This window comes from Mercenaria mercenaria, chromosome 19, assembly GCF_021730395.1.
Source record: "Mercenaria mercenaria strain notata chromosome 19, MADL_Memer_1, whole genome shotgun sequence".
Taxonomy (NCBI): domain Eukaryota; kingdom Metazoa; phylum Mollusca; class Bivalvia; order Venerida; family Veneridae; genus Mercenaria; species Mercenaria mercenaria.
Window position 1 is genome coordinate 14,051,943 of NC_069379.1, and position 26,426 is coordinate 14,078,368.

The 26,426-nt window shown below is 34.5% G+C and overlaps 1 protein-coding gene across 3 annotated transcripts in view; it reads left to right on the forward strand.

Annotated features, from left to right (window-relative positions):
• The first annotated feature begins 2,137 nt into the window (after nucleotides 1–2,137).
• Nucleotides 2,138–26,426, forward strand: part of LOC123541758 (A disintegrin and metalloproteinase with thrombospondin motifs 14-like) — a 76,352-nt gene continuing 52,063 nt past the window's right edge. Inside the window, exons 1-4 of one of the 3 annotated variants that reach the window (XM_053531105.1) lie at nucleotides 2,138–2,921; nucleotides 4,190–4,363; nucleotides 7,021–7,194; nucleotides 10,282–10,842. In XM_053531105.1, the coding sequence (XP_053387080.1) occupies nucleotides 2,678–2,921; nucleotides 4,190–4,363; nucleotides 7,021–7,194; nucleotides 10,282–10,682 (993 nt within the window). In that variant the 5' untranslated portion in view covers nucleotides 2,138–2,677 and the 3' untranslated portion in view covers nucleotides 10,683–10,842. Of the gene's footprint in view, nucleotides 2,922–4,189; nucleotides 4,364–7,020; nucleotides 7,195–10,281; nucleotides 10,843–26,426 lie in introns of those variants that run through there. The other 2 variants (XM_053531107.1, XM_053531106.1) reach the window with 2 other exon arrangements.

Genomic DNA, 26,426 nt, shown 5'->3' on the forward strand with positions numbered 1-26,426 from the left:
CAAGTGATATGAAGTCAGTTACCTTAACCAGTTGGCCACGGAGACCCCCGGGACTAAGAATAATCAGATCGGCATTTTTCGTGGAATGTACCTCCCTTGTAAAGCGCCGTTTTCAAACAGTACTTCAGATATGTAACTGTCGTCTATTAACATAACAAGTGTTTTAGTTTCTGTTCCAATACTTACCATTTCTTTGTAAGTAACTGCTAACTTCTCAACAAGAATCAAGGATGGACGAGTGATTTCAGACACAATTTCTTTTTATCGAACTCTTCAAACTCGGCCTATAAGATCAGGATGCAATGCGGATACTCGTCTCAAACCAAGTGAAATCGCTTTAATCTTGGGAGATATGTACATTTTGTATATTCTTATCATACTTTGAAAGAATATACACCTATATATTCAGGAATGGTGTTAAAATTCTCTAATCAGATAGCACATTTCCGATCATACACTCAGTTTGTGACAACAAAAAGATGTCAGCCACTAAATCGGAAACTATCTTTCCAGCCATAAACGTTGCGCAAAGGCTTAAAGTCAGACCAAAAAGGTTTACTCAATTTCACTATTTGTGTCAAATACATGTATCTTTTGGTATCTACTTTCGTATAAATCTTATTCCCTTTTACATGGAGTCACAACTGATAAACCCAATTTAACCTGATCAAAAAGACCATTATGTTATATAAAATGTTAAAAAACTTAATTAAACGTGATACACCACAACCTTAAGTAAAATGTCATTGGGTGACACTATTTGATATTTGTGAAATTTTAATAGCATTATATAACTAATTTATAAAGATATTGTAAATCTATGATGACAAGGTGACATAAAGCTCTTCAGGCAACTGCATTCACTGAAAACTTTTTTAGATTTATCACATTTAATAGATATATAAATCTATGCGCCATTGGAAAGGTCATATGAGCCGCGCCATGAGAAAACCAAAATAGTGTGTTTGCGACCAGCCTGGATCCAGACCAGCACAGCCTGCGTATCTGCGCAGTCTGGTCAGGATCCTTATTGTTCCTTTTTGAAGGCTATTGGAATTATAGAAACTGTTAACGAACAGCATGGTTCCAGACCAGACTGCGCAGACTGGTCTGCATCCATGCTGGTCGCAAACGACCTATGTTGGTTTTCTCATGGCGCGGCTCATTAAAGTTTTAAGACTTTAACATGTGGTATAGTGAGACATGCACATGTAATATGTCAAGAGATCTTTCATCTTTTAAGGGTTTATAATGGTTCAGTTTCTATAACACAATTGTTTATTTAATTAGTTACAAGTATGCAGTTAATATCCTTGAAGTATTTTGTCCGGTTTCTTAACAGATATGATACATGTATGCGGTTTCAGACTTTTAAATAATATTTTCTCTCGTTTGAAAAATCAAGAATTTCATGAATGTCAGCGAAAGTGTCAGTTTCTGTTGCGTGGTATTCAATGTAAATTCAAGAGTTTGCATTCTGTTTTTTGTTTTTGTTTTTTTGTTTTGTTTTTTTTTTTTGTATATTGTTCCCTTTCAGTGTGTATATGTCTTATCTAATTTACATTTTTTAATTATGTTTTGTGGCGTTTTTAAAATATCCCAGTGTTTCTGCTTACAGCATCGGAAATTAGATACTTTTAAAAGAATATATGCCAATCTTTTATATTGCCAATATGAAATAAATGCATTGCTTATCCAAAACAACATTCCGAATCCTTGCTGTGTATAAGCTTGCTTACCACAGTGAAATGTAAAGCTCAATAAGTTTTTGACATCTGAAAAAAAAGTAAAGTTGAGACCGATCAATTTAGTCAATCAAATGTGTTAAATAGATGCATCCCATACAAATTTTTTTAAGATAACATGTTTGAGTCGAAATGGAATTTCTTCTCTTACTGTAGTAAAAATAAATATATTGTATTCATTGAATAAATTTCCGGTTTTGCAACCAAAACAATTATTGTACATACAAGCTATAATCATTTAATATGAAGTTTGTTACTGACCCATTTTCTGAGAGGATCATGTATGACTTGTTGAATTTCTGTATAAATATAGGTCTCCTTCATTAAAGAATGGACTTGAAGTGTTTCAAGAAACACTGTAACAAGTCAATTCCAAACTTAGGAAGATATAATAAGTATGTGTTGAGTTGAAAGCACTACGAAATATGTGCGTAATTAAGTTTCGTCTTAGGACTTATAAAAATGTAAAAAAAAATGTATATATTCAAGTACTATACCATTAAAAGCACTTGAATATCAAATAAAACTGTGATTCACTGCAGACCTGGAGCGCCTGTGATAAATTATAGACTCCGGTACATATACAGGATTCAAGCGGTTTGAGCAAAAAGTATATTTAATGTATGTATTCTGTAACCATGGTAATACCTTAACCTTTAGTCAGTATATTATACATATTATACACTAATGCGTGCGGACATGCAATAATTTGCGTATTTTTGACGTGCGTTCCAGTTGATTATCACTTCCGGACATGCGCAGAAGACCGCTCCAGGCCTGCAATGAGTAACATCGATAAAATAGCAGATTCTGAAGGAAATAAACTTTAACCAAACGGTTATGACATGCGTAAATGTTAATAGATATTTCTTTTGATAAAATAGAATTGCAGACTGTTATAACACGTAACAGAAATTAAGACAATAGATACAATGAGAGGTGTCGGTGACAGAAGAGCTGGTATTGAACTTGACGAGATCAAAGAAAATGAAAATGTATATGAGGAATTAGACAAAAAATGTATTAACAGTGATACATATGACAATGAGAAAACAGAAAAGAAAACAAAAAAGGAAAACATGGATACAACTAAAGTTGTCATAGTTTTACTTTGTGTTGTTGTGGCAGCTTTGGTAGTAGCTGTCGCGACTGTGAGTTCTGTTGTATATTTTGGAGGTATGTATGTTCGGAGTAAAAATTTGTTTTATTTTCTTACTTCTTTTTGACTTCTCATTTTTTTAAATAGCTTGGTAATGTGCTTACGAGCAGTAATGTTTCTTCAGCTGTGGTATTTACCACGTGACCCGAGACCGATTTGCCTGAACCAGATTACACCCCGACCCTTTGGGTTCGATGACAAACTTTAAAGCACAATCCTTTATCTTTAATCCATTAACGTAGTATTATATGAATGCTTGAAATTGACTAGCATCTGGGTCAGGAAATGTCTGAAAAGTAGCATGCGAAAGCGTATTTTACTCCTTTTACTTCTTCATTTTCTTTATTATCTAGTTGTTTGCATACTTATTTATTATGTATATAAATAAACTTTTCATATTATCTTATTTCCTCTTATGTCCTAATAAAATCTGTTATGCCTAAACTAAACACCCGCATTTATCACCTTCTAAAATATTGAGGCAATTATGAAGGGGTGACTCTTTAAGTTGGAGTAACATGTAGCACGACACGTTTGCTTTAATCACATGCATATCACTATACTATATTGTATTATGTTCTACATAAAATGTAGTAAAATATAATTCATGTAGTTCTGCACGTTTGGTAAACCAGAAATCATGACCTAACATCATTTATCCGGATAGCGTAGGATAAAGCCTGGATTTGGCATCCGGAAGCGAAAACTAGTTTATGAATTTATGGCAGCCCGTAAATAAATTTGCTAAATTAGATAATTCTAAATAATTATTTCAATATCAGCTTGAAATGTGCTTAATAATAATATCTTTTTAATCATCGCCAATATTTCAAAAACAAGCACACAACCTAAACATATCGTATCATAGACAGCAAGTTTATTTACGACTGTGAACAGTTTCACTAACATCTGCATTGAAGAAATATTTCTATTCGCGAAAATGTCACCAAAGTTGTGATCTTCCCATAAACTCCCATTATGAAATTTTGCTTAAGGTAATGTTTTTCAAATCAAAATAACTAGTCTAACAAAATATCAAGCACACGTCCTCATCTGTATTATTGCCAAATATCTAAGAATATTCTAACATTTAGAAAATTAGGGTTTAATCAAATTTTACATTGTAATTCTAGCTGTTTTACTAAATGACGCTTTCATTTTTACCTGTTGTGATATATAGCACAGGGTTCTCTGGAGATATATTTTTGTATAAATGAAAAGTTAATGTAAAAAAGCATTTCATCATAGCAATATGAATATTAATATGAAAATTTTTATATCCCAGTCACAGATGGCGGCTGGACGGATTGGGAAGATTGGCGAGCATGCAGTGTAACATGTGGAACTGGCTTTACTACTCGGATACGGACTTGCTCCAATCCACGACCATCGATTATGGGACGATATTGTGACGGTACCTCTTTGCAAGTGCAATCCTGTAACAATACGTCGTGTTCAGGTACATGTTACGTTTTGGTATCTGTTGACAAGCAATTCCTGTTGTCAAGGCCGATTTCCTAGTATGTGAAATTACCATTGTTGGGTCAAGCATCGATTACCCAATAGCTCGAGCATGACAACTGGTCCCTGTATATCAATCTACTCTTTCTTGCTACTGGCAAACTCGAGCACAGGCGTACCTTCGAGGGCCAGAATGAAATGGGTTAATTCAAAATTATCGTAGGCTTTTAGAATCGCGTTGTGTATTGTCCAACTACCTAAAATGTTTACTTGCCGGTAAATTTGATCTGACGTTGAATTTAACTATTGATGAAAGGTTAAAAAGGTTCTTTGATCAAATAATAATCTATATCTGACACCCGCCCGCTTAGCTCAATAGGGAGAGCGCCGATCAACTGATCGCGGGGTTATGAGTTCGATCCCCGGGCGGGGCATATATTCTCCGTGACGGTTTGATAAAAGACATTGTGTCTGAAATTATTCGTCCTCCACCTTCGATTCATGGGGTGGGGGGGGGGGGGCGGGAATTTGGCGTTTACTTGCGGAGAACAGGTTAGTACTGGTGTAGAATCATGGAACACTTGTTAGGTTAACTGTCCGCCGTTACATAACTGAAATACTGTTGAACAAGAAATATCTTTAAAAATGATGGTCGGCGAATTGTAATAAGGAAAGAAGTTTATGAATTTTTCATCTAACATTCATCTTTCATCTAACATTTTTCAAAATGCAAAACTAAACACCGCACTTTAACAATTTAAATGGTTCTCTTTTAATTTTTCGCAAAGGTTTCGTAGGGTTGCAATTTTGTTTCGTTTATCCTTAGACGAATAATTACAGCAGTAGTTTGATGAAGATTCATGAAGCGGTTCATGAGAAGAGATTTTTTTAAAGGATTTTTTTTATTTATTATTTTTATTTATTTCTAAAATAGGCCAACTGATCCCGCTTTAACAAATGCATATTCGCTATTCATGAATCTTTGGACAATGACGTCACACCTATAAAAAAGTGAAGGTGAAGCAAAACATACAATTGTAATTATTTCAATATTTCTGTTTCATAAGCAAAGTTTGACCGTAGTCATATCACATAGATAAACTGTATGCAGCGTACCTTCATTTCAGTTAATGAGATTCAGTCATTATATAGCATATATATAATAAAACAGATTTCAATTGAGTTCAATATTTGCATACAATACTAAAAAAAAATATTCATATATAATAAATCAGTTAAATAATTTATAACAAATATATCAAAGCAAACAAGTACTCATTTTAATATGCAATCTGAATAAGTCACAAAAGCAAGAAACCTTTTCATACATTGTATACAGACGACAATTGTAACAAGGAAAATCTTTTAAAAAGCACTTCTCTACATAAAAGACTCTTATCACACCTTTATTCATGTGATACGCAGACCGTATTCAGCTCTTTCTTTAATTTGATATATGTTGGTATTTGAACAGGTTTTTATCATATTTATTAAACTTACTTATCATTTTGAGATATATCAATATTCTTGCTAAATATACTGAGCCAAAGTTAGCTTTAAAACTGTGAACAGCGCCGTTTAGGATAAACGCTTTGACTACATTTCACTCAGCGTAGCACAATCAACAGAGTGAAAGAAATTGACACTCTCGTCCAATCAGGCAGAGTGTTGCATAAATCTTCCATTTTGATAAATTATCTATAATGCGTTATCAAGTAGTTTGATTTGCAAACTGAAGTCACGTGGCATAGGTAACGAAAACGAATTTAGACGGCGTCGCCGAAAAACGGCGTTAAACATAAAACAATTAATCTATATCTGTTTGAATGTTAGAGCAAGTATAAAATTACTTATTACATGTTTTTGCAGTATCGAGAATATAATTATGAGATCTTAATTTGAGGGAGGAAATGCTTAAGAAAAAAGAAAGGTTTAGTGCTTTTAAAATATTGAACACATTTTGAACACTAAACGTTGCAGGAAATAATTTTATTTATTTTATGCTAACTAATGAAATACTGTATTCTATCAGTTAAATATATTCATATTTCATCACCCACACTGTGAAAATATGAAATCTATATTTTCACACTGTGACAGATATAGCTCCGCCCCCTCATTACATTGTGTATGAATTTTAAATTATTTGCTTAAAACAGGATGAAAATTGTAAAAAGTATTTAAAAGTGAGCACATATTTTCAAATAAAACTTGCAGAAAATAAGAAAAAGTCGGATATCTATTTTCGAAATCCTCCATGTCATTATGCTCAAACACTTTACACAAAACCTTCTCTATATTGTAAAGCCCAGTCTGTGGCTGACATTTACTGACATACCTTGATAGTGTTGTCAGCCCATGTCTGGTACCTTTTCTGTATTGTCAAACCATGTTCACGGCTACCTTGCCATTTCAATATTGTCAACCCGAGCAATCTAGTGAAGGACCCAGTCATAGATGACAGCTAGATCGGAATTTGTTCATTTTTCACCTTATGACTGTTGAAAATTGATGCTTTTACTTTCAGCCTGCTGTGATAATATGTATAATAATTATTATTAATCATCTTTGCGTGATTATAAAATCAATGTTATAAGATATTGCACTCATGGCCAAGCAGTATCATAGATTGATATGAACCATTTAACATCTCAGTTACAGATGGCGGTTGGACAGGTTGGGAAGATTGGGGAGCATGCAGTGTAACATGCGGAGCTGGTATTACTACTCGCATACGGTCATGTTCAAACCCGAGACCATCGGTAATGGGACGATATTGTGACGGTACCTTTGTTCAAGTGCAAACCTGTAACAGTGGTTCCTGCTCAGGTAACTTTGCATTTGTTACAGTTTTGTCACATATTTGATCAGTTGAGATGTTACAACATTAATTACGTTTTAACAACATAATGTTACAACATCTCAACTACAGTTGATATAAGTGCGTTGCATGTTGCATCGAATTGTGTATCTAAATGTGTATTAACTAATAATTTCTTTTGTCTTACTTATAATATTACCTCTCAAGCATTGTACAAACTACTCAAGAATTACGTGTAAACCAACAACCATAGATAATAGGTCTATATTGTGTGATTATTCGAAGCATTACATTTGCAGGTCATATTGTGACTTTCTAGATTTAAATGGTAGTGGAAGTCACACAGTGCCCATCCTAAATTTAATTTCAGACACAGACGACCATTTTGGAAGTACCACATTCAATGTGCAATCCAGCTGTATTGCTTCCTCATTTGACACTTTTAGCAGGGCCCAAACCCTGAGAAATAAGCGATAAATGCATGAATTGAGCATATTAATATGAAAGCTTTCGGGTTTTAAAAAAACAGCTTTCCTGCATAACATATTTTTCATATTATGCTTAGTGACAAGTCATATGAAACTCAATTGAACCGGCCTCATGGTTCTTTCGATGTAAATCGGACAAGAGCAGATATAGACACAGAAAAGGCTTAGCATGCATGTACACTTATTTGCAAATTATGTCAGTTACTTGTACACCATTTTGCCCTTTTTGATATGTTTAATGAGCAATTGTATCATTATCATCTTCGACATTTATATACGTTTGACAGGTTTATGTTCGACAGTCTTACGAGTTTTATTATTTTAATGCAGATTTGATTTTAAATTTAACAGTAACTTATACGCTTAAGCAAAATGGTCTATGAATACATTTTATTTAATATACATACTTTGTAAAAAAATCCTATGGTTCGACTCGTTTCATTAAAAGAGGCAATTACCACACTATACTGAGACTTCGGATGTTTTGGGTTGCGCACCTTTATGGATAAATGCTACTTGTGTCTGACAGAACAAGTCAAACAAAACAATAAGCAGTTCTAAAAGACCTCTGTATCTGAGTTGCTTTTAAAGTTAAAATTAAGATTTGTCTTCTAACTCATTTTATCGGGCCCTGAGTGATGTTCTTTTTGTTGCTTTGCCTTCTGCAAATGCATAGTGTCAATGTGTATGTGGTTCTCTAGGTTCCGTTATAAATATTTACTTCAGCTTGTCAGTGGTTTAGATATCATGCATTTTGTAACCATTGCATATTAGAGGGATACCTTTATGTACACTGAATTGTTTGATGATTACCATCTACAGTGGTGCCCTTAATGGTGATTTACAGTTTCATAAGTTTTATGTGCATCTCTGTTGAAGCATGTGTGTGATTTATAACGATTTCCTGTTGTTAGTGTTACGTATGTAAGTATGTAAGGTATTCAAAAGGCGGGCAGCAAGTCCATTTACACTGTCTTGTATTGCCACTGACCATTTCAAGATGGCGCCTTACTGTGTGCCTTCCTTATGTTTTTGTTATTCCATGCATCTTTTATTTGTTAATAGTTGTAACAGGTTGTGTGTAGGTGAATGTCGAATGTTGTATGAGTGGCTGTGTTCTTTATTTGACCTTTTTTGACTCACTTTTGTCGTTGTTTTTGTTTTTATTCGAGGAATGAGGCTATTTCCTTTAGAACTGTATTCTTCTTTGTACATTGTATGCATACAGATGCGTTTTGTCAATATTTTAACGTATACATTTATTTTCAAAGTCTCTGCCACCCTCCAAATGTATTCAGGTTTGATTTGTAATAAAAGAAAATAACTTTGAAAAAACAATACAGATGTAAATGACTGTCAAAAATACATCAACATTTAACAAATTTATTATTATGACACTGAATCATTTCTCTAACATAGCTTAAACCTTTATAGTTGAATAAAATGTAAATATTACTGGTATTTATCAAGTTATTTTTGCACAACCCTACGAACTTCTCTCTGCAAAACTTGCATTTCATATGACATAGCTACACTCCTACAGATTTTATTGAAAAAAATAAAACCTCTGAAAAGATTGTTTGGCAGCATAGAACGCAACCAAGTGACAAAAGACTCGAATTGGTTGAGTCTGTTTATGAGAGGTATTGAAATGTGCAGCGCGGCTGTGCATCCCTTACGCCCCCTAACACTTGTTTATGAGAAATTCTATTATAGTAAAAATGAATATTCTCCATGAACCCAAAGAACCGACCAGAAAATATAACAACGCTGAGTACAAGTACGGGGAGACATTTTGCAGTCATCACACGTACTTCAAGACTGCTGTTGTTATAGTTAATAAGATCTTTGAAAAGATCCTTTGATCCATAGAAGACTAACATGCATCCGAGACTGTAACGCAATTTTAACAAAATTCTGTGATATATTCATAGCTGCTAATTCTTTCAAGTGGTCTGTGAAATAGACCACTTTTAGATATATTCATATGATCACAGATGAATTGACATGACTACATGTCAATTATGCTTTCATATGTATGCGTATTTGCCGAAACTGATTCTCAAACATGGATTTAAAAACAATGGTAGAATAATGATAAAATTTAAAATGCCTTTCATATGGAATGTGCACAAGTATCTAAGATTCTTTTATATTATTAAAGGAGGTGGGATGATTGCTCTAAGAAAGGCAATCTTTGAGAAAATTAGTTTTTGAAATTTTGGATTTTTATTAATATTTGTTTTATACTAGATAAGTCATACACTGTAACATTGGTTTCAATGTGTTAAAAGTTTGGAATTATAATATTATGTATTCTTCATCATTGAATATTGATACATATTTTGATTTATTTTTAATTTTCTTTAAGCAAGATTATACTTTTAAATGTAAAAATCAAAGATGTCAACGGCTTTTACAATAAATGCACATTTTACAAAATATTTGAAACGCACCAGTGGAACGTCAGTTTAATGTGTTTGACTGGTTCGGTGCTAAATCATTATATATATTATTGCCACCAATTGTAAAATGTTCAGGCATATTCTTATTGAATCATTTTCCTTGTTAAAAATCATACAAAACGCGTGTCTTTACTTGTTTCAGGTGACAGTGTCGGCTTTTCTGTGTATGGGCCATATCCGAATTCTGGAGGAAATTCACTGACCTTCAAGAGAACACTTTATAATAACAATGATGTATTTAACATGACGTCGGGTGAATTTGTCTGCCAGAAAGTAGGACTCTACTTATTTATAAGCACGCTTCTAAGAACAAATGACACCATTAGTTCTTTATCTTGCAAATATTATAAGAATTACGACATGTCCATCGCGTATGGTAGTCACGCTAGTAGCAACAACGCAAGTGACAACCCATCCGGTACAACTTCAATTTTGTATTATTTAAAGCCAGGTGATCGTGTTTATCTGGGTTCATGCAGGGGCATGAACTATATGGCTAGGGGTTCAGGTTTTACAGGTCTTCTTATTAATCCCATGCACTGAAATGACTGGTCGCTGCTTTGAAAGGCGATGATGATTTAAACTTTTCACATGACTTAAGTTAGTTGCTGATAAGACTCTTCACAGAAACTGTTACAACATCACAGTGATGAATCACATGAACAAATTAATCTCCAAACCAAAATAAATTTAAGAAAAATAATGTATGATTCTAAAACAAGTTTTGATGACATAGATGTATTCTAAAACTACATAGATTTAAATCACAGTCACCTTCTGATTATCTGGAACACGTGAAGGAACTGAGATTTCTTATCACCGTAAGTGTTTGTAATTACAATGAATCTATCATCATTGGAAACTACATAATAGAGATTATTTTGATCTTGTGATTCCCCACACTGAACATGTATTATAATATTGCTTATCTTCATTGTCTTCAATGTTGACATTTGAAGTCCAAGCCAGGCGAAGTAGTAGCGTTTAACGTTTTTGTAATGAAGACGCCATGTTGACAATAGAGAGTTTGAGATTTCAAACTTCGCCTTCCCCTTCAACGTCTCTCATATATATATTGGGTAAAACGTCACCGATATGCGTGTATTTTACTTAAATCACACGTTGCTACTAAAGTTCTCCATGTAATATCACGTAAGCCTAAGACTTCGCTTTATTACTATGCGAAATAAAAAGCTTAGTTTCAGGATTTCTGCTTATTAAGTTATTTGATTATCCATATATATAATTAGACTAAATTTGATGCGAAACACTATCAATAGGTATAAGAATAATGAAGTTTTGTATGGCTAATGATTTTAACTAAACATATTGAATTGAACCTGGAAGTATGAAGTTATCAACTGATTTTGAGAAACTTTGAGATTTTGTTCAAACTTTAACTTCTACGGCATATTTGTGTCCCCAGGCGGTATCGATTATACCAGATGGGCCTTTTTGTCGTAAGAAGTGAAGTTTTGAACGTCCGAAGATGTGATATCACGAAAGTCGAAACTTCATTCTTTTTACATCTACTCTATCCACATACTCGGCATCAAAGACTGAAATCTTGATGGAGGCACATGGCATGACAGTCATTTTACTTGAAAAATAAATAATTACGCGCGATTATCATTTGGTGGAAAATTTTATTTTCTCATCCAAGTAAAATCAATCTGTTTCTGTCGGACACTTAATACGACAATTGCGTTTTAATTATAAACATAAAATGGTACTGGTAAGACGGAAAATTGTTTTGAAGTATCAGACAATTTCTGATTTATGATATCATGATGAGAGACTTTTCCTGTTAGCCGTATGGGATAACTCTATTTTTTAAATGCACGGAACCAGAGCCTGGCAGAGAGACATTGTGGGTTAATTCCCCCTTTGATTCTTACATTTTACAAAGAAAGTCAGTCTTGAAACTCGGTGTGACCCTACCCTACCCCTACCCTATCAAAGTGTAAAAGTAAACAAAATGTTGCATAAATTACAAATTAAACAAATACACAATAGCAACAAAAATCTAAAGAAACGAGATTCGCAATGGGCGGACCGTCAGGGGAGGTAACTAGAGTCACGGATTGGAACTAGTCCGATATGAAAGCGTTCAACGTCATGATATGGAAAAATATTGCACGATCGCGTTCCATTGAAACCCAATGGAAAATAATTTTAGGTATGTAATAATCATTTTTATTTCCTCTCGTGTATGATTTACAATCGTGTATTGTATACTGACTATACTGACATAATTTTATATAAAACCTAAATGTTTGGAGCAACACTAACGAGTTTTTACATTGTTCACATTGTTTTATCGTGTTTTTTTTTTTTTTTTTGTTGTTGTTGTTTTTGTTTTTTGGTGTTTTTTTTTAGGTAATCGCTCTAATATCCATGCGATGATTATATTAATTGAAATGTTGTTTTTTTTCATTTAATTTTCATTCTTTTCATTTTTAAAACCTCTTGTAAAATTCCTGCCCTTTCGGACAATTGGTATCAAAATGCACGAAAAAAACGATCATAATTATGGATAAATTGAATGGGCGGATTAAAAGAAGTAAGGTTCATTCTAATGTTTGAAATCTCAAGGAATTTTAATCGAACTTCAACTTCATACGTTAACTTCGCAAGAGACGTTGAAGGGGAAGGCGAAGGTTGAAATCTCAAACTCTCTAATATTAAAAGTCTACTTACGTTTTCTTAAATCAACAAACATTCTGACTTGCAGTAATATACAGGTAAGTGAAATGCAAATGTTTGTCGTCATATTGGGTTTTTAAGCTAGTGAAAATATGTTAAATTATAGACATGAACTGCAATATAGGAGAATATAGAAACGTGTATGTATAAACGAATCTGTTCATACTGCTTAATCTCCTAACCGGGCCTGTACAGTCAACATATTTAAATAGCATTGAACATATCTGGCTGATAGAAACTATTTTCAAAGGAAACACACTTCACTGTTGAATTTCTGTTTTGTTGCGTGATTGGAACAATGTAACATTAACCCTTACCCTGCTAAATTTCTATAATGAACTTGTCCGTCTTTCATTTTGGACAGTACCATTAACTGTTAAAAGGGGTGTTTACCAAAAAGATACTGACTGAATTGCGAACAGTACAGATCTTGATCAGACTGCACGGAGGAGCAGGCTGATTATAATTGACACTAGTCGCAAATGCAGAATCAATCGTGTCCGGCATGATTTTAGTAAGAAATCATGATACAATAACTGGCTACAGATGGTCAATGAAATAGTTTAAAGTACCAAAATGACAATCAAAGGTTCAATTGTTTAATATGTGAAATAAGAAAGGAATTATCATATTGTAACTTATTGGAGAAGTTTGTTTAGTTTGTTTGTTTGTTTTGGCTTTAACGCCGTTTTGCAACAGTAATTCAGTCATGTAACGGCGGGCAGTTAACCTAACCAGTGTTCCTGGATTCTGTACCAGTACAAACCTGTTCTCCGCAAGTAACTGTCAACTTCCCCACATGAATCAGAGGTGGAGGACTAATGATATCAGACACAATGTCGTTTATCAAGTAGTCACGGAGAACATACGCCCCGCTCGAGGATCGAACTCGCGACCCCGAGATCCGTAGACCAACGCTCTTACCTACTGAGCTAAGCGGGCGGGCTGGAGAAGTTTGAAAGAACCTGTTATTCTGTCAATACTAATACCTTGTTTTAATTATCTCTGTTGTTCATAATTATGTTTATCAAATAATATCTTGTTAAAAGTTAGATTTATAAACGAATTAAAATGAATATAAAATGTGTATACTAATAAAATGTGCTTTTGTGTATCCTTTGTTGTCTGAATTTATCATAGAATAAAAAGTAATAATATAATTCCTGCAAGCATTAAGTGTACCAAGCGCAACCAGAGCAATACACATCAGAACAGACCATCCACAACTTAACACACTAGTTTCCATCATACGACTTGTTTAGCTTTCAGTTTAACTTTAGCATGCTGGTGGCAAGTGATTCTGCCTTTGCGACCAGTGCAGACCAAGAATGATAAATGGTATTGCCCAAATTGAATAATGGACATTTTAGAAATCTAGCAGACTAAGGGTTAGGAGGTGCTTTATCTGCGGTTGCATTATTTTATATTATTATACATTGTATCAGATTTATATAGCGTCCTGTTTGATGATTAACTAGTTCAATGGCGCTTTACATAGCGCAAAGGCTGCCACTCAGGGCGCAAAATTCATCCTCTACGAGTACAGACACAGAGCGATCTGACCAGAGGGACATAGTGACAACAAAGCCCCCAGAATAGAGAGAGAGAGAGGGGGGGGGGGGTAGGAGAGAGAGAGAGAGAGAGAGAGGGGTAAAGGAGAGAGAGGGGAGAACGAGAGATTTTGTTAGATACGGGCCTCCGGCAACATACCCTTGCCCTTGAAATAGAAGTTGTTTTTGAAAGTGCCGGGTTTAGCACCGAAAACCGCGAAGCCGAGTTTTTGGAAAAAGCCAGACAAGTTTTTTGGTTTAGGTGGGAGCACTAAAGAACATCTCAGAAATTTTAGTCCCCGTGCCCGGGGATTCGAACCCCGGAACTCAGATGACAGTATGGTGTCGCCACTAGCCCGTCGGGGACACTTTTAATTGAGAAAAGCATGCGATCACAACAAAATTGAAATAAAAAAGGGAATGATTATAGCTTTTCTATGGCATTTTTTTTGGGGGGGGTTTTTGGGCCCCCCGGGGCGACTTAGAAAATATTTTACCAACACAAAATTTTTGAATTTTCTTTTATGTCACCTTGGTCGGGGCCCACTAGGGGGAAAACGAAACGCCAAGTATAAACCCAAAAAAGACAGAAAAATAATTTTTTATGTCGTTTGTCGTGCACGCCATAACAAAAATTTTTTGTGACGGCGACGCGGCAAAAATAAAATATTCTTTTAAAAGCGCGTACGCCATTTTCGGGGGGTTTTTTTTCTGCACGTTTAAAAAAAGGGAAGTATTAACGTAACGTTTTTTGGGAAAACCCTAGAATAAAACCCTGGTTCAGTAACAAAACGAAATAATTCAAAAATTAAAGGCTATGTGAGCATAGATATAAAAACAAGGTCACTTTTTTTCTAAAATAAAATTTGATAATAGATGTTCAATTTTTAATGATTTAAGTATTGCCTAAAAATACCTTTAAATTGCAGTCTTTTTAATCTTTTTTGAAAATATCTCAAACACAAGCACAACAACCTATACTTTTATTTAACCAATGAAATTTTTTTATTTACCACATTGTATTTTTTGATTTTCATCATCGTGTTGGGTTTTTAAAATCGAAAGCCAAAAGTCGAAATAAAAAAGAACAGCCACCAGATATTTTGCAAAACCGGGGATTTGGAAACTCCTACCTTTTTTAGTATTAAAAAAAACTTCTTTTTTAGTTGGGGGTAATTTTTAGGGGCCCGGGGAAATAAATGATATAGTTTTGTATTTTTTTTTAAATTTTCGTAGTAAAAACAAGAATAAAGGATGGAGGAGGGATTTCAGAAATTCTTTTACGATTGAGTCGAATCTGCGAACTCGTTAATAAGGTAAGGATGCAATGCGGATACTCGTCCCCAACCCAAGTGAAATCGTTTTAATGTTGCGAGATATGTACATGTATATTTTATCTATTTTGAAAAAAAATTACCCCTTATATTTGGGAAAATGGTTTTAAAAAAATTTTAATCAGATAGACTTTTCCCGATTTACCTCTTTTGCGACAAAAAAAAGTTTGTCAGCCACTAAATGGGAAACTAGTTTTTCCCAGCCATAAACGTTTGGCAAATGTTAAAGCCAGCCCAAAAAAGGTTTCTCATTTTCACTATTTGGTCAAAAAATGTTCCTTTTTTGGGTCTATTTTCGTGACTTAATTAATTTATTTTTTTAAACCTAGTCACAACTGATAAACCCTTTTAACCCGATCGAAAAGACCATATTGTTATATAAAGTTTTAAAAAATTTTAATTTTAAAGTGAACACCACAACCTTCTTAAATTGTTAGGGGGTTTGACACTTTTCCATTTTTGTGAAAATTAAAATGCTTTAATAACAATTTAAAAAGATATTGAAAACTATGATGAAAAGGTCCCCAAATTTTTTCAGGCAATTGATTCACTGAAACTTTTTTTTTTTATCACATTAATAGATTTTTAAACTCTATGAAAATTTGGGAAAGGTCATATAAGCTGCGCCGGGAAAAAACCAAAATAGTGCTTTTTTGCAAAGTACAGGGACCCAAAAAACACACCCGTGCATCCGGCAATCTGGTCAGAACCATCTGCTTCCCTTTTCAAGCCTATTGGTTTTATTAAAACTTTTTAACGAACCAGGATCCAGACCAGACGGCGCAGCGGCCCCCCCATGCGGTCCAAAAACGCTTAATTTTGGGTTTTTCTCATGGCGGGTTTTAAAGCCCCTTAAACTGTGGTTTAGGATTACCAGAATATGTCAGAGATTTTCATCTTTTAAGGGTTTAAATATTTTTAGTTTTTTATCAAAATTGTTTATTTAATTATTTAAATTGCAGTTAATATCCTTGAATATTTTTGCCCCGGTTTCTTAACAGATTGATCATGCATGGGGTTTTCAGTTTTTTTAAATAAATTTTCTCTCTTTTGAAAAATCAAGAATTTATGAAGTACCAGTGTCTTTTCTGTTGGGTTAGTTTCTTTTAAAATTTAAAAGGTTTGCTTTTTTTTTTTTTTTTGGTATTAGTTCCCTTTCATGTGTATAATCTTATTAATTTAAAATTTTTAATTACAATGTATGTATTGCGGAGTTTTTAAAAATATCCCGTGGTTCTGCATCCAGCATGGGAAATTGTCTTTTATAAAAATATTTTCCAATTTTTTAATTTTACCAATAAAAAAAAGCATTGTTACCCAAAAAAACATTCCGTCCTTGCGTATATAAGCTTGTTCCCTAGGAAAAATGTAAAGAAAGTAAGTTTTGAATCTAAAAAAAAAGAAAAAAAAAGGAAAGTGAACCGTCAAATGAATAACACGCCTTAAAAAAAACCCAAGGAAAGATCATAAACGAGTAATTTTTTAAAGAAAAAATGAAAAAATTTTCCCCCGGGAAAAAAGACTAAGGGTTAAATGTCACAAATTATGGCATATGGGGATGTTCCAGCTTTTGAGGGCGGGATTACCCCCGGGGCTATTCCGGAATTATTTCACAGGGTGGGCATTTTGGGAAGCCACTTAATTCCTTCCGCATCTCAGGCTTTTTCAAAGAGAATTTAACTTTAGAGGAGGCCCCCATCCGACACCGGGGCGGGGGAACGGGGAAGGATTTGAATTAAACGACCCAACCACTCGGCCCCTTTAGTTTTTGGGGTCTTGGGAACATTTAATTTTTATGCGATAGAAATGCGCTGATGCCGGGGCTAGGGGGGGTGGGGCGCTATGGGTGTTGTAATTTCATACTCTCGTAAAAACAAAAGAGTTGCTATTACGTTGAACTTTTTGATTGTGTGCTTGCTCCGAAAGGCTTTTATCAAATTTATGGATGTATGGGAAAAAAATCGCTAAATAATTTTATATCGGGATGAGTAACGGGTTTTAGATATGGAAAAAAAGCAATTGGAATAACCGTTAAGAAAACCACGAAAGGAAAAATGAAATTTTGTTTGAGGGTGCATCTATGTAATATGAAATTTCATGAAATCCCCCTCTTTGGGGTTTTAAGTAGGGGCCAAAAAAATTTTATCACAATCTATCATAGTTTTTAAGGGTTTTTTCCCCCAGTGTTTTTTTTTACAAGTAAAGAAGAATTCTCAAATTTAAAAATATTGGATGTTTTAAAAAAGAGTAAAATTAAAAATGTTTCCGCCTTTTTGGGAGTGTTTTTTAAACGCGCACGGCAGAATATTAGTACGAGCGCGTTTGGTTTCACGATAAAATACAAAAAACCGCGGTGCACGCGATTGTCATAATTGCTTACAGGGGGGAACAACCCCGTACCCCTTTAAAAAACTATCGCGTGCGTACACGAATTTAAATATTTTCGATGTCCCCTATGTCCACCATATATTTAATTTTAAAAAGAAAAATAAGTAGAAAAAATTTTAAAAAAAATGAAATTTTATTTCGTTTGTTACAGGATTAACAATAACTAAAATTGTTGCAGAAGTGTTTTGAAATACCTCTGAGAGAAATCAATCTGTACCCGAATGGAAAAAAAAAAACATTGCCATGTGAAAAAAAAAGATATCATTTTTAACAGTATAAAAATGAAAACAATTAAATTTGTTAAATAAAGCATCACATACAACAACTTGAAGACAACATGTTACGCCGGGGTTTGATTTTCTCTTTTCTGCAGTACAAAAAACAAGTACTTTGTTTTAAAAAATTTCCCTATTTCAACTCAATTAAAGCAATCCCAATTCGTTGCATACGTTGTATAATTGTTTTTACGGTATGGTAGTATTTCTTTTTATAAATATAGTTGCAAAATTGTTTTTAAAAACATAATAAAAAAATTTAGCATTTACTTTGAGAGGTGCCGAGACATAAAGGTGGGATTGAAATTTTGAGTTAAAGAAAAAAGAAAAGGAATTGTGGAATTAGATAAAAAGGATGTTAAAAAGATAATGTATGGTGGCAGGCAAGAAAAAAAAAAAATAAAAAACATGGGGAGAAAAACTGGACAAAACTAAAGTTGTATAGTTTTACTCTGTGTGTTGGGGCAGTTTGTAGTACAGTCTTACTATGAGTTTCCCTTAGTATGTAGGGATGTATTTTGGAAATATTTTTTTTTTTTTGTTTTTTTTAAATTCTTTTTTTTCTACAATTTTTTAATTTTTACTTTCGGTAATGATGTTTTTTCAGCGTTGGATCTACGACGTTACCTGAGACCCATTTTGAACCCGATTACACCCCCACCCTTTGGATTCGATTTCACACCATTAAACAAATGCCCCTTTTTTTTAATCCTTTATAATATTAATAATGCTAAGCTGACTATATCGAGGGCAGGAAAAAAAATTAGATAGCGTTTTTTTGCTTTTTTTTTTTCTTTTTTTTATTTCCAGTTGTTTCCAAATATAAATAAATAAACTTTTTATATTATTCCTTTAAAATAATTAGCTTTAAAATGAAAACCCCATTTTTGTACTAAAATACGAGGTAATTATTTAAAGGGATGAATCTTACGTTGGGGAGTAACATAAAGCCCGACAGTTTGCTTTTTTCAGAGATTATATATTTATTGTATTGTTCACAAAAAAGTATTAAAATAATTTTTAGGCAGTTACGTTTGTAAAACAGAAGTATAAGATAAAGTCATATACCTTAGCGTAGGGTAAAGCCTGGGGTTTGGGGATCCGGAAGCGAATTAGTTTTGAATTAATGCCCGCCATTTAAACAATTTTATACTTTAGACAATTCTAAATAAATTTGGGTTTTTTACTTAGAAAATAAAAAGGGTTTTTTTTTGGGCGGTATTCGTCTTTAATTTGATATTAATCGTAATGAAATTTTAAAAATAAATAAGTACATAAACAAATGTAATATTTTTACTATAAAATAACACCCAGCTTAAAAGGAATACGGCGGAAACTGCCCATGATCCAAAAATTTCGTCATTATCCCTAAAGAGTCATAACATCCTTTTTCCACGAGGAAGCCAATGCCTGCTACCCCATATGGGACCGCAGAGGATCTGATCTATTGCCCCCTTTTTGGTACCGCAAAAGATCTATCTATTGAATTAAGAATTTGACACTGACTGTTTAAATAAGTGACAAATCATAAACTAGTTTTAATAAATTTATCACTATATGAACATTTGCCCGATATGAATAATAATAATAATAATAACATGATGTCTCTAACTGAAGTAAAGTTGTTGTGTTTTTAATTATTGCTGGGTGACCTAGTCTTTCGTTTGAGTATGAGATTTCCCCAAACGTACATGAATGGCCACCGAAAAATACCTGTTTCGCAAAGCAGCCCAAGCTGTTCCGGAATCGAACCAGGTGTGTTGGATTGTGGTAACCGGAGTCTTAAAATAATTTGGGTCTTAATCTTTTTAAATAATCTCTAATTTATCAAAAAATCAAGCTCATGACTCTGACATTTGAAAAATCATGTGTAAATGTAAAGTTAACGAAAAAAAAGCAATTTACCCTAGCTTTTTAAATAAAATATTAATATGAAAAAATTAATTTCTCAGTCACAGATGGCGGCTGGACAGATTGGGAAGATTGGGGAGCATGCAGTGTAACATGTGGAACTGGCTTTTATACTCGATATGGACTTTTTCAAACCCCAGACATCGTTATGGGACGATATTGTGACGGAACCTCTGTGCAAGTGCAATCCTGTAAAAAATTCGTCGTGTTCAGGTATATGTTTCTATTTTTGTTTCTGTTGAACGTTTAAACTAGTATTGATGCCTCGTACCCAGGGCTCGCCCGAGCAATTCTTTGTTGTCAGGCCGATATCTTCATTGTTGAGTCAAGAAACGACAACCCCAATTGCTTGGGAGGGACACTTTGTCCTGTAAATCAATCTATCTATATTGTACTGGAAATCTTGACCCCAGGTGTACCTTCAATTGTCGAAATAAAATTTGGGGCTAATTTAAAATTTTCCCAGGCTTAGAAAAATCGCTAGGTCCAAACTACTAAGTGTTAATGTCGGTAAATTTGATTGATGATTTAATTTAACTGGATGAAGGGTTAAGAAATGGTATTTGGTCAATATTAATATATATATATTATATATATATATATATATATATTTTTATCTGTTTTGAATAGGATTAAAGCATGGTATATCATTACATTATTAATCTTTTTTGCAGGAGGGATTTTAAACATTGAACACACTTCAAAAACTTAAATATTTTAGGAACTTGTTTGTTTTGTAAATTAGTAAAAATGGAGGGGGGGATAATTAGGAGATATCTATTGGAGAGGGATTTTGTTAACGTGAGCACATATTTTCTAATAAAAGTTGCGAAAAAAGGGAAAACCCGGATATCTATTTTCGAAATCCTCCAGGGTCATTATGCTCAAACACTTTCACAAAACTTCTTATATTGCGAAGCCCAGTCTGGGCTGTCACTTACTGACATACCTGGGGGGTTTGGGGTCAGCCCGTGGTCTGTGGACTCCGTACTTTTCTGTATTTCTTATTTATGGAGTTGACAGATTTTTTTATGTTACATATTTTTCGATGATATTTTTATTCAAAAAAATGCGTGTGGTTTATGGCCTTTCTAGAAAACAGGCAGGCCACGGGCAAAGCATAATTCCTCAAACTTTTTCCTGCGGTTTTATAAATTTTCTAGACAACATGATTTACCTACTCAGGGCATCTGAAGGAAAAAAAAAATTTCTCTGAATTACCTTTAACGTCCCGTTATATGAATATATATTAGACGACTGTGAAAGGCGCGAATAAGGCTATGATCCTAGTTGAATCATTGTCCTTGTTTTGCCCACAGCAGTGATTTTGTATCTTATAGCGACCGTGAAAGTATATGAGTATACTGTATAGTAATAATGTTATTTATAAATCATACAGAACGCGTGTCTTATATCAGTTAAGTTGGTCTGCAGTTCGCAGTTCGCAATTCGCGTTTCGAATTGCGAACTGCAAACTGGTCTGCAGTTCGCAGTTCGCAGTTCGCGATTCGAATTGCAAAACTGTAAACTGGTCTGCACTTTACGATTCAAATGTCAACGTGCAGTCTGATCTACACTGTCCTGCCCCTTTGCAGACAAGAATGCATTTCACGGTTGGTCTGCAGTTCGCGTTTCGAATTGCGAACTGCAAACTGGTCTGCAGTTTACGATTCAAATTTCACGTGCAGTCTGATCAACACTGTCCTGCGCATTGCAGACAAGAATGCATTTCACAGTTGGTCTGCAGTTCGCGTTTCGAATTGCGAACTGCAAACTGGTCTGCAGTTCGCGATTCGTGTTGCGAACTGCAAACAAATCTGCAGTTTACGATTCAAATTTCAAAGTGCAGTCTGATCAGCATTTTCCAGCGCATTGCGGGAAAAGAATGCATTTATAATTAGTCTGCAGTTCTCATTTCGCGTTTCCAACTGCGAACTGATCCGCGGTTCGCGTTCCAAATTGCAAAACTGAAATTCTTGTCTGCTGATTACAATAAAAAATTTCAAAGTGCAGTCAGATCAGCACTTTCTTGCGCATTGCAGCCCAAGAATGCATTTCACAGTTGGTTATAGTTCGCGTTTGTGTTTCCAATTGTGAACTGCAAATTTGGTCTGTAGTTCGCAGTTCGCGTTTCGAATTGCGAACTGCAAAACTGGTCTGCAGTTCGCGTTCGCGATCTGAATTGCGAACTGCAAACTGGTCTGCATTTTCGCGATTCGAATTGCGAACTGCAAACTGGTCTGCAGTTCGGGATTCGTATTTCGAACTGTTAACTGGGCACAATTTACGTTTCCCAAATTTCAAAGTGCAGTTGAATCAGCACTGTCCAGCGCATTGCGGACAAGAATGCTTTTCATAATTAGTCTATAGTTGCATTTCGCTTTTCCCAAACTGCGAACTGCAAACTGGTTCCACAGTTCGCGTTTAAAATTTTGCAAACTGCCAATCTTGTCTGCTGATTACAATAAAAATTTCAAAGTGCAGTCTGATCAGCACATTCTTGGCATTGCAGACAAGAATGCATTTCACAATTGGTCTATAGTTCGCCGTTTGTGTTTCCAATTGCGAGCTGCAAACTGGTCTGCTGTTCGCAGTTCGCGTTTCGAATTGCGAACTGCAAATGGTTGCAGTTCGCTGTTCGCAGTTCGCGATTCGAATTGCGAACTGCAAATGGTCGCAGTTCGCGATTTGAATTCGAACTGAAATGGTTGAGTGAAGATTAAAATAAAAGTGATTTGAAGGTTACTCTTATTTTTAAAGTAATAGGTCAGTTTTTGCTAAATATAAAAATTTTGAGCCGTCCCATGAAAAAATTTCAACATAGTGGGTTTGCGACCAGCATGGATCCAGACCAGCTTCCGCATCCGCGCAATCAGGTCAGGATCCATGCTGTTCGTAGGGGTTTCTCTATTGCAGTAGGCTTTAAAAGCGAACAGCATGGATCCTGACCAGACTGCGCGGATGCGCAGGCTGGTCTGGATCCATTCTGGTCGCACATCCACTATGTTGGTTTTTCATGGCACGGCTCATTAATGTTAAATTGGTCTGCACTTCCTCCCTTTCATTAGAACTGCAAAGTGCCGGCAAGTCTGCGGCCCCTAGTTTTCGATTCAAACTACGAACTGCAAATGGTCTGCAGTTCTCAAGTTCGCAGTTCGAAATTCGAGTTTATTTTCAAATTGCGAACTGCAACTGGTCTGCAGTTCTCAGTTCGCAGTTCGCAATTCGTAGTTCATAATTCGAATTGCGAACTGAAAAACTGGTCTGCAGTTCGCAGTTCACGATTCGAATTGCGAACTGCAAACTGGTCTGCAGTTAAATTATTTAAAATGAAAGTATATTGGAACAAAAATCTTGGGCCCTAGAATTTTCGTACGTAGTAAGTTTTGTGAAAAGAGGTGATGGTCCCTCAGCTGCAGTCATTTATCCGAATCAAAAATTTGTAAAACTGTAAGCTGGTCTGACAAAGCCCCCTGTACCGGTTTTCTCCAAAAAAGAAGACTTCTAAAGTGTCATTGCTTGCACAAGGTATATCAAACCCACCAGTCTGTTTTTCCACAAAAGAGTCTGTATTAAATACACGATTTCTCCCCATCTGCTCTGAGGTTCTCGCTCTTCATTGGTGAGATCGTTCGGTGTCAGATTATTTTCGCGACCAGAGTGGCTGGTTTGTGCTATGTTAAAACCCTTTAAAACGGGCCCTTATCATGAAAAGGACTATATAAAAAATGGTATAATTAATAATGTCAAATACTTTTAATCAGAGTCATTTTACATTATATGTTTTGTCCTTTCGGAATAGGGTCAGTAAATTGGTAAAAAAATGTTCGTGGTATATTCGAAATCGTCCATAATAAATGGTACCTAATTTACCCATTTTATTTGGGCACATTCATGTAGACGAGTGCTTTAATAAATCCACTTTGCACTACTGGAATACATTTACTTGGAATGAGACAGTTTACATTTTCATCACCCCACATGGCAAGTTTTGCAGATCGAAACTGGAAGTAAATGTTTATTGTGGGGGACTAGAGCAAATATGCGCATTTTAAGGGTGGGCAGACCGCAACTGGCGGGCATTTTAATAGGAATATCCAACCCCCATTTTCTTGTTATTATCATTTGAAACAGGCTTTTCGGGAAGTAGTTGTAGGAAAAATTGTGTTTCTAAAGTACGTAAGACGGCCTGAAGGTTAGCGGTTTTAATACATACAAATAGGATTAATCACTGGACTTTAACATTCTCTCTGTCTAATGTATATGCAGTTACTTAAAATTGTAATAATGCATTGAACTTTTGTTTTGCGTATTTAGAACTGGTAAAAATGACATATAACAATAAAGGAGGACAATAAATTATTTGACATTTATTGTTTAATGTCCTTATTTTTTTTAAGAAAATTGCGAGAATTATTAAATTTCATTTAGCCCCTTTGGGGATCATTTAAACACTTTGATTGGTTACATTTGCACAGACAAAAAACACAACTCTCTTTTTCGCCATTTAGGTATGTTGACCAATCATGCAGGTCTTGTGCCGAGTGCAAAATTTGCGACTGCGACAAAAAATGTCGTCGTTCCAATTAGTTATGGACATTTATTCAAATTATATCAATGGCACAAACAGATAAAATCTCTAAAAGTTTTTAGACACCTGCACATATCAAAGCCCCACTTACATTAAACCAAACAGATTATAAAGTAATGTTTCAAAGCCAAGATCAAAGCCCAGGCTCTTAGTACGGGACCGTTTGCAGATTTCTTATGTCATATTTCATTATAATACCAAGACAATAAAACGGGTCTGTCGAGGGAGCCATTCCAGTGCTACCTTTGGACATATCCGAAGGTGGCGGCAAGAATGGTGTTTAAATGTTGGTAGTTTATCAGCAGTTTGTATGTAATATGTGGTTTTGCCAGGGACGAGTTTTATACGGACTTTCTTCTTTATTTGACACTATCTATGAATATTTTGTAAAATAAGTCCAGTATATTTCGCTTTAAACACTGTCAAAATCGATTGCGTACTTTGCTTGTGTGTGGACTACTTTCGTTAATATTCGTTACTATTTATCAAATTGTTCTGTTTAGAAAGTTAGAAATAAGTAAAGTTCATGGCATAATTAGCCCGTCTCAGGTGCAGTTCATCGCAAAATTAGCCTCTTTCTCTGACTGGACAATCAATACAGGTTCGACGCAGATATGTCAAAGCTTGCTTTGACCTGTAGGTTACAATCTGAATATTTTATATGTCAGAAATAATCCAAAGTCAGGTGAGCTATAGTCAGACGTGGGGATGAGGGATTCTTGAGGGGCTGACAGTGACTTGAACATTCCCGGGTAGTTATTCAATATCGGGCAAATTCCGTCAAATGAAACAGTTCTTGATTAATCTTACAATTAATCTTTCGTTTTATTTTTTTTACAAAGGGCAATATAATTTTTGTGTAAAATTGAAATGATATACACACATGTACTGTAATAGAAATCACACATGTAAGCTGAATTTTTTACGGAACAACGCACTACTGGCCCAAAAACTGCACAAGATTTTTTTTTTTATTTTTTATTTTGTCAGTTCATGTGTTGTATGACCTTTTAATAAGTCCTAAATACAATAGGGAAAAGTATTTGAGTTAAAAAACATTCCATAAAAAAAAATGTTATAACATATGACAATAAACGAGTTGGGCTTTAAGCCATTCAAGAGTTACATTAGGCCATACTTGGCTGTAGACGATCCTTATAATGGGGGTTATAATGTCTTTACATTGAAACATGTCACAATATATATCAACTGTAAAATAAGATAAAATTTAAAAAAGTTTTCACAAAAAAAAAAAAAAAAAAAAAAAAAAACAATTCACGGGGTTGTAAAGAATACAAACTTACAAAATTAAAGATATTTCAAATATTCTTGCCACACCCACTGGGTGAATTAATTGAAGTAATCTTAAGAATTCTAAATGATTTTAATTCGTTTCTATGAATTTTACTGTATTGCTCGTAAGAGTACATTAACTACTCTGAGGTAGAAGGATTTGGCAGTAAAAGGTACTAAGAGAACACCAGTGAATTTCTTTCTCTTTCTAGCTCTCCTTTATCCATTTAAAAAATACC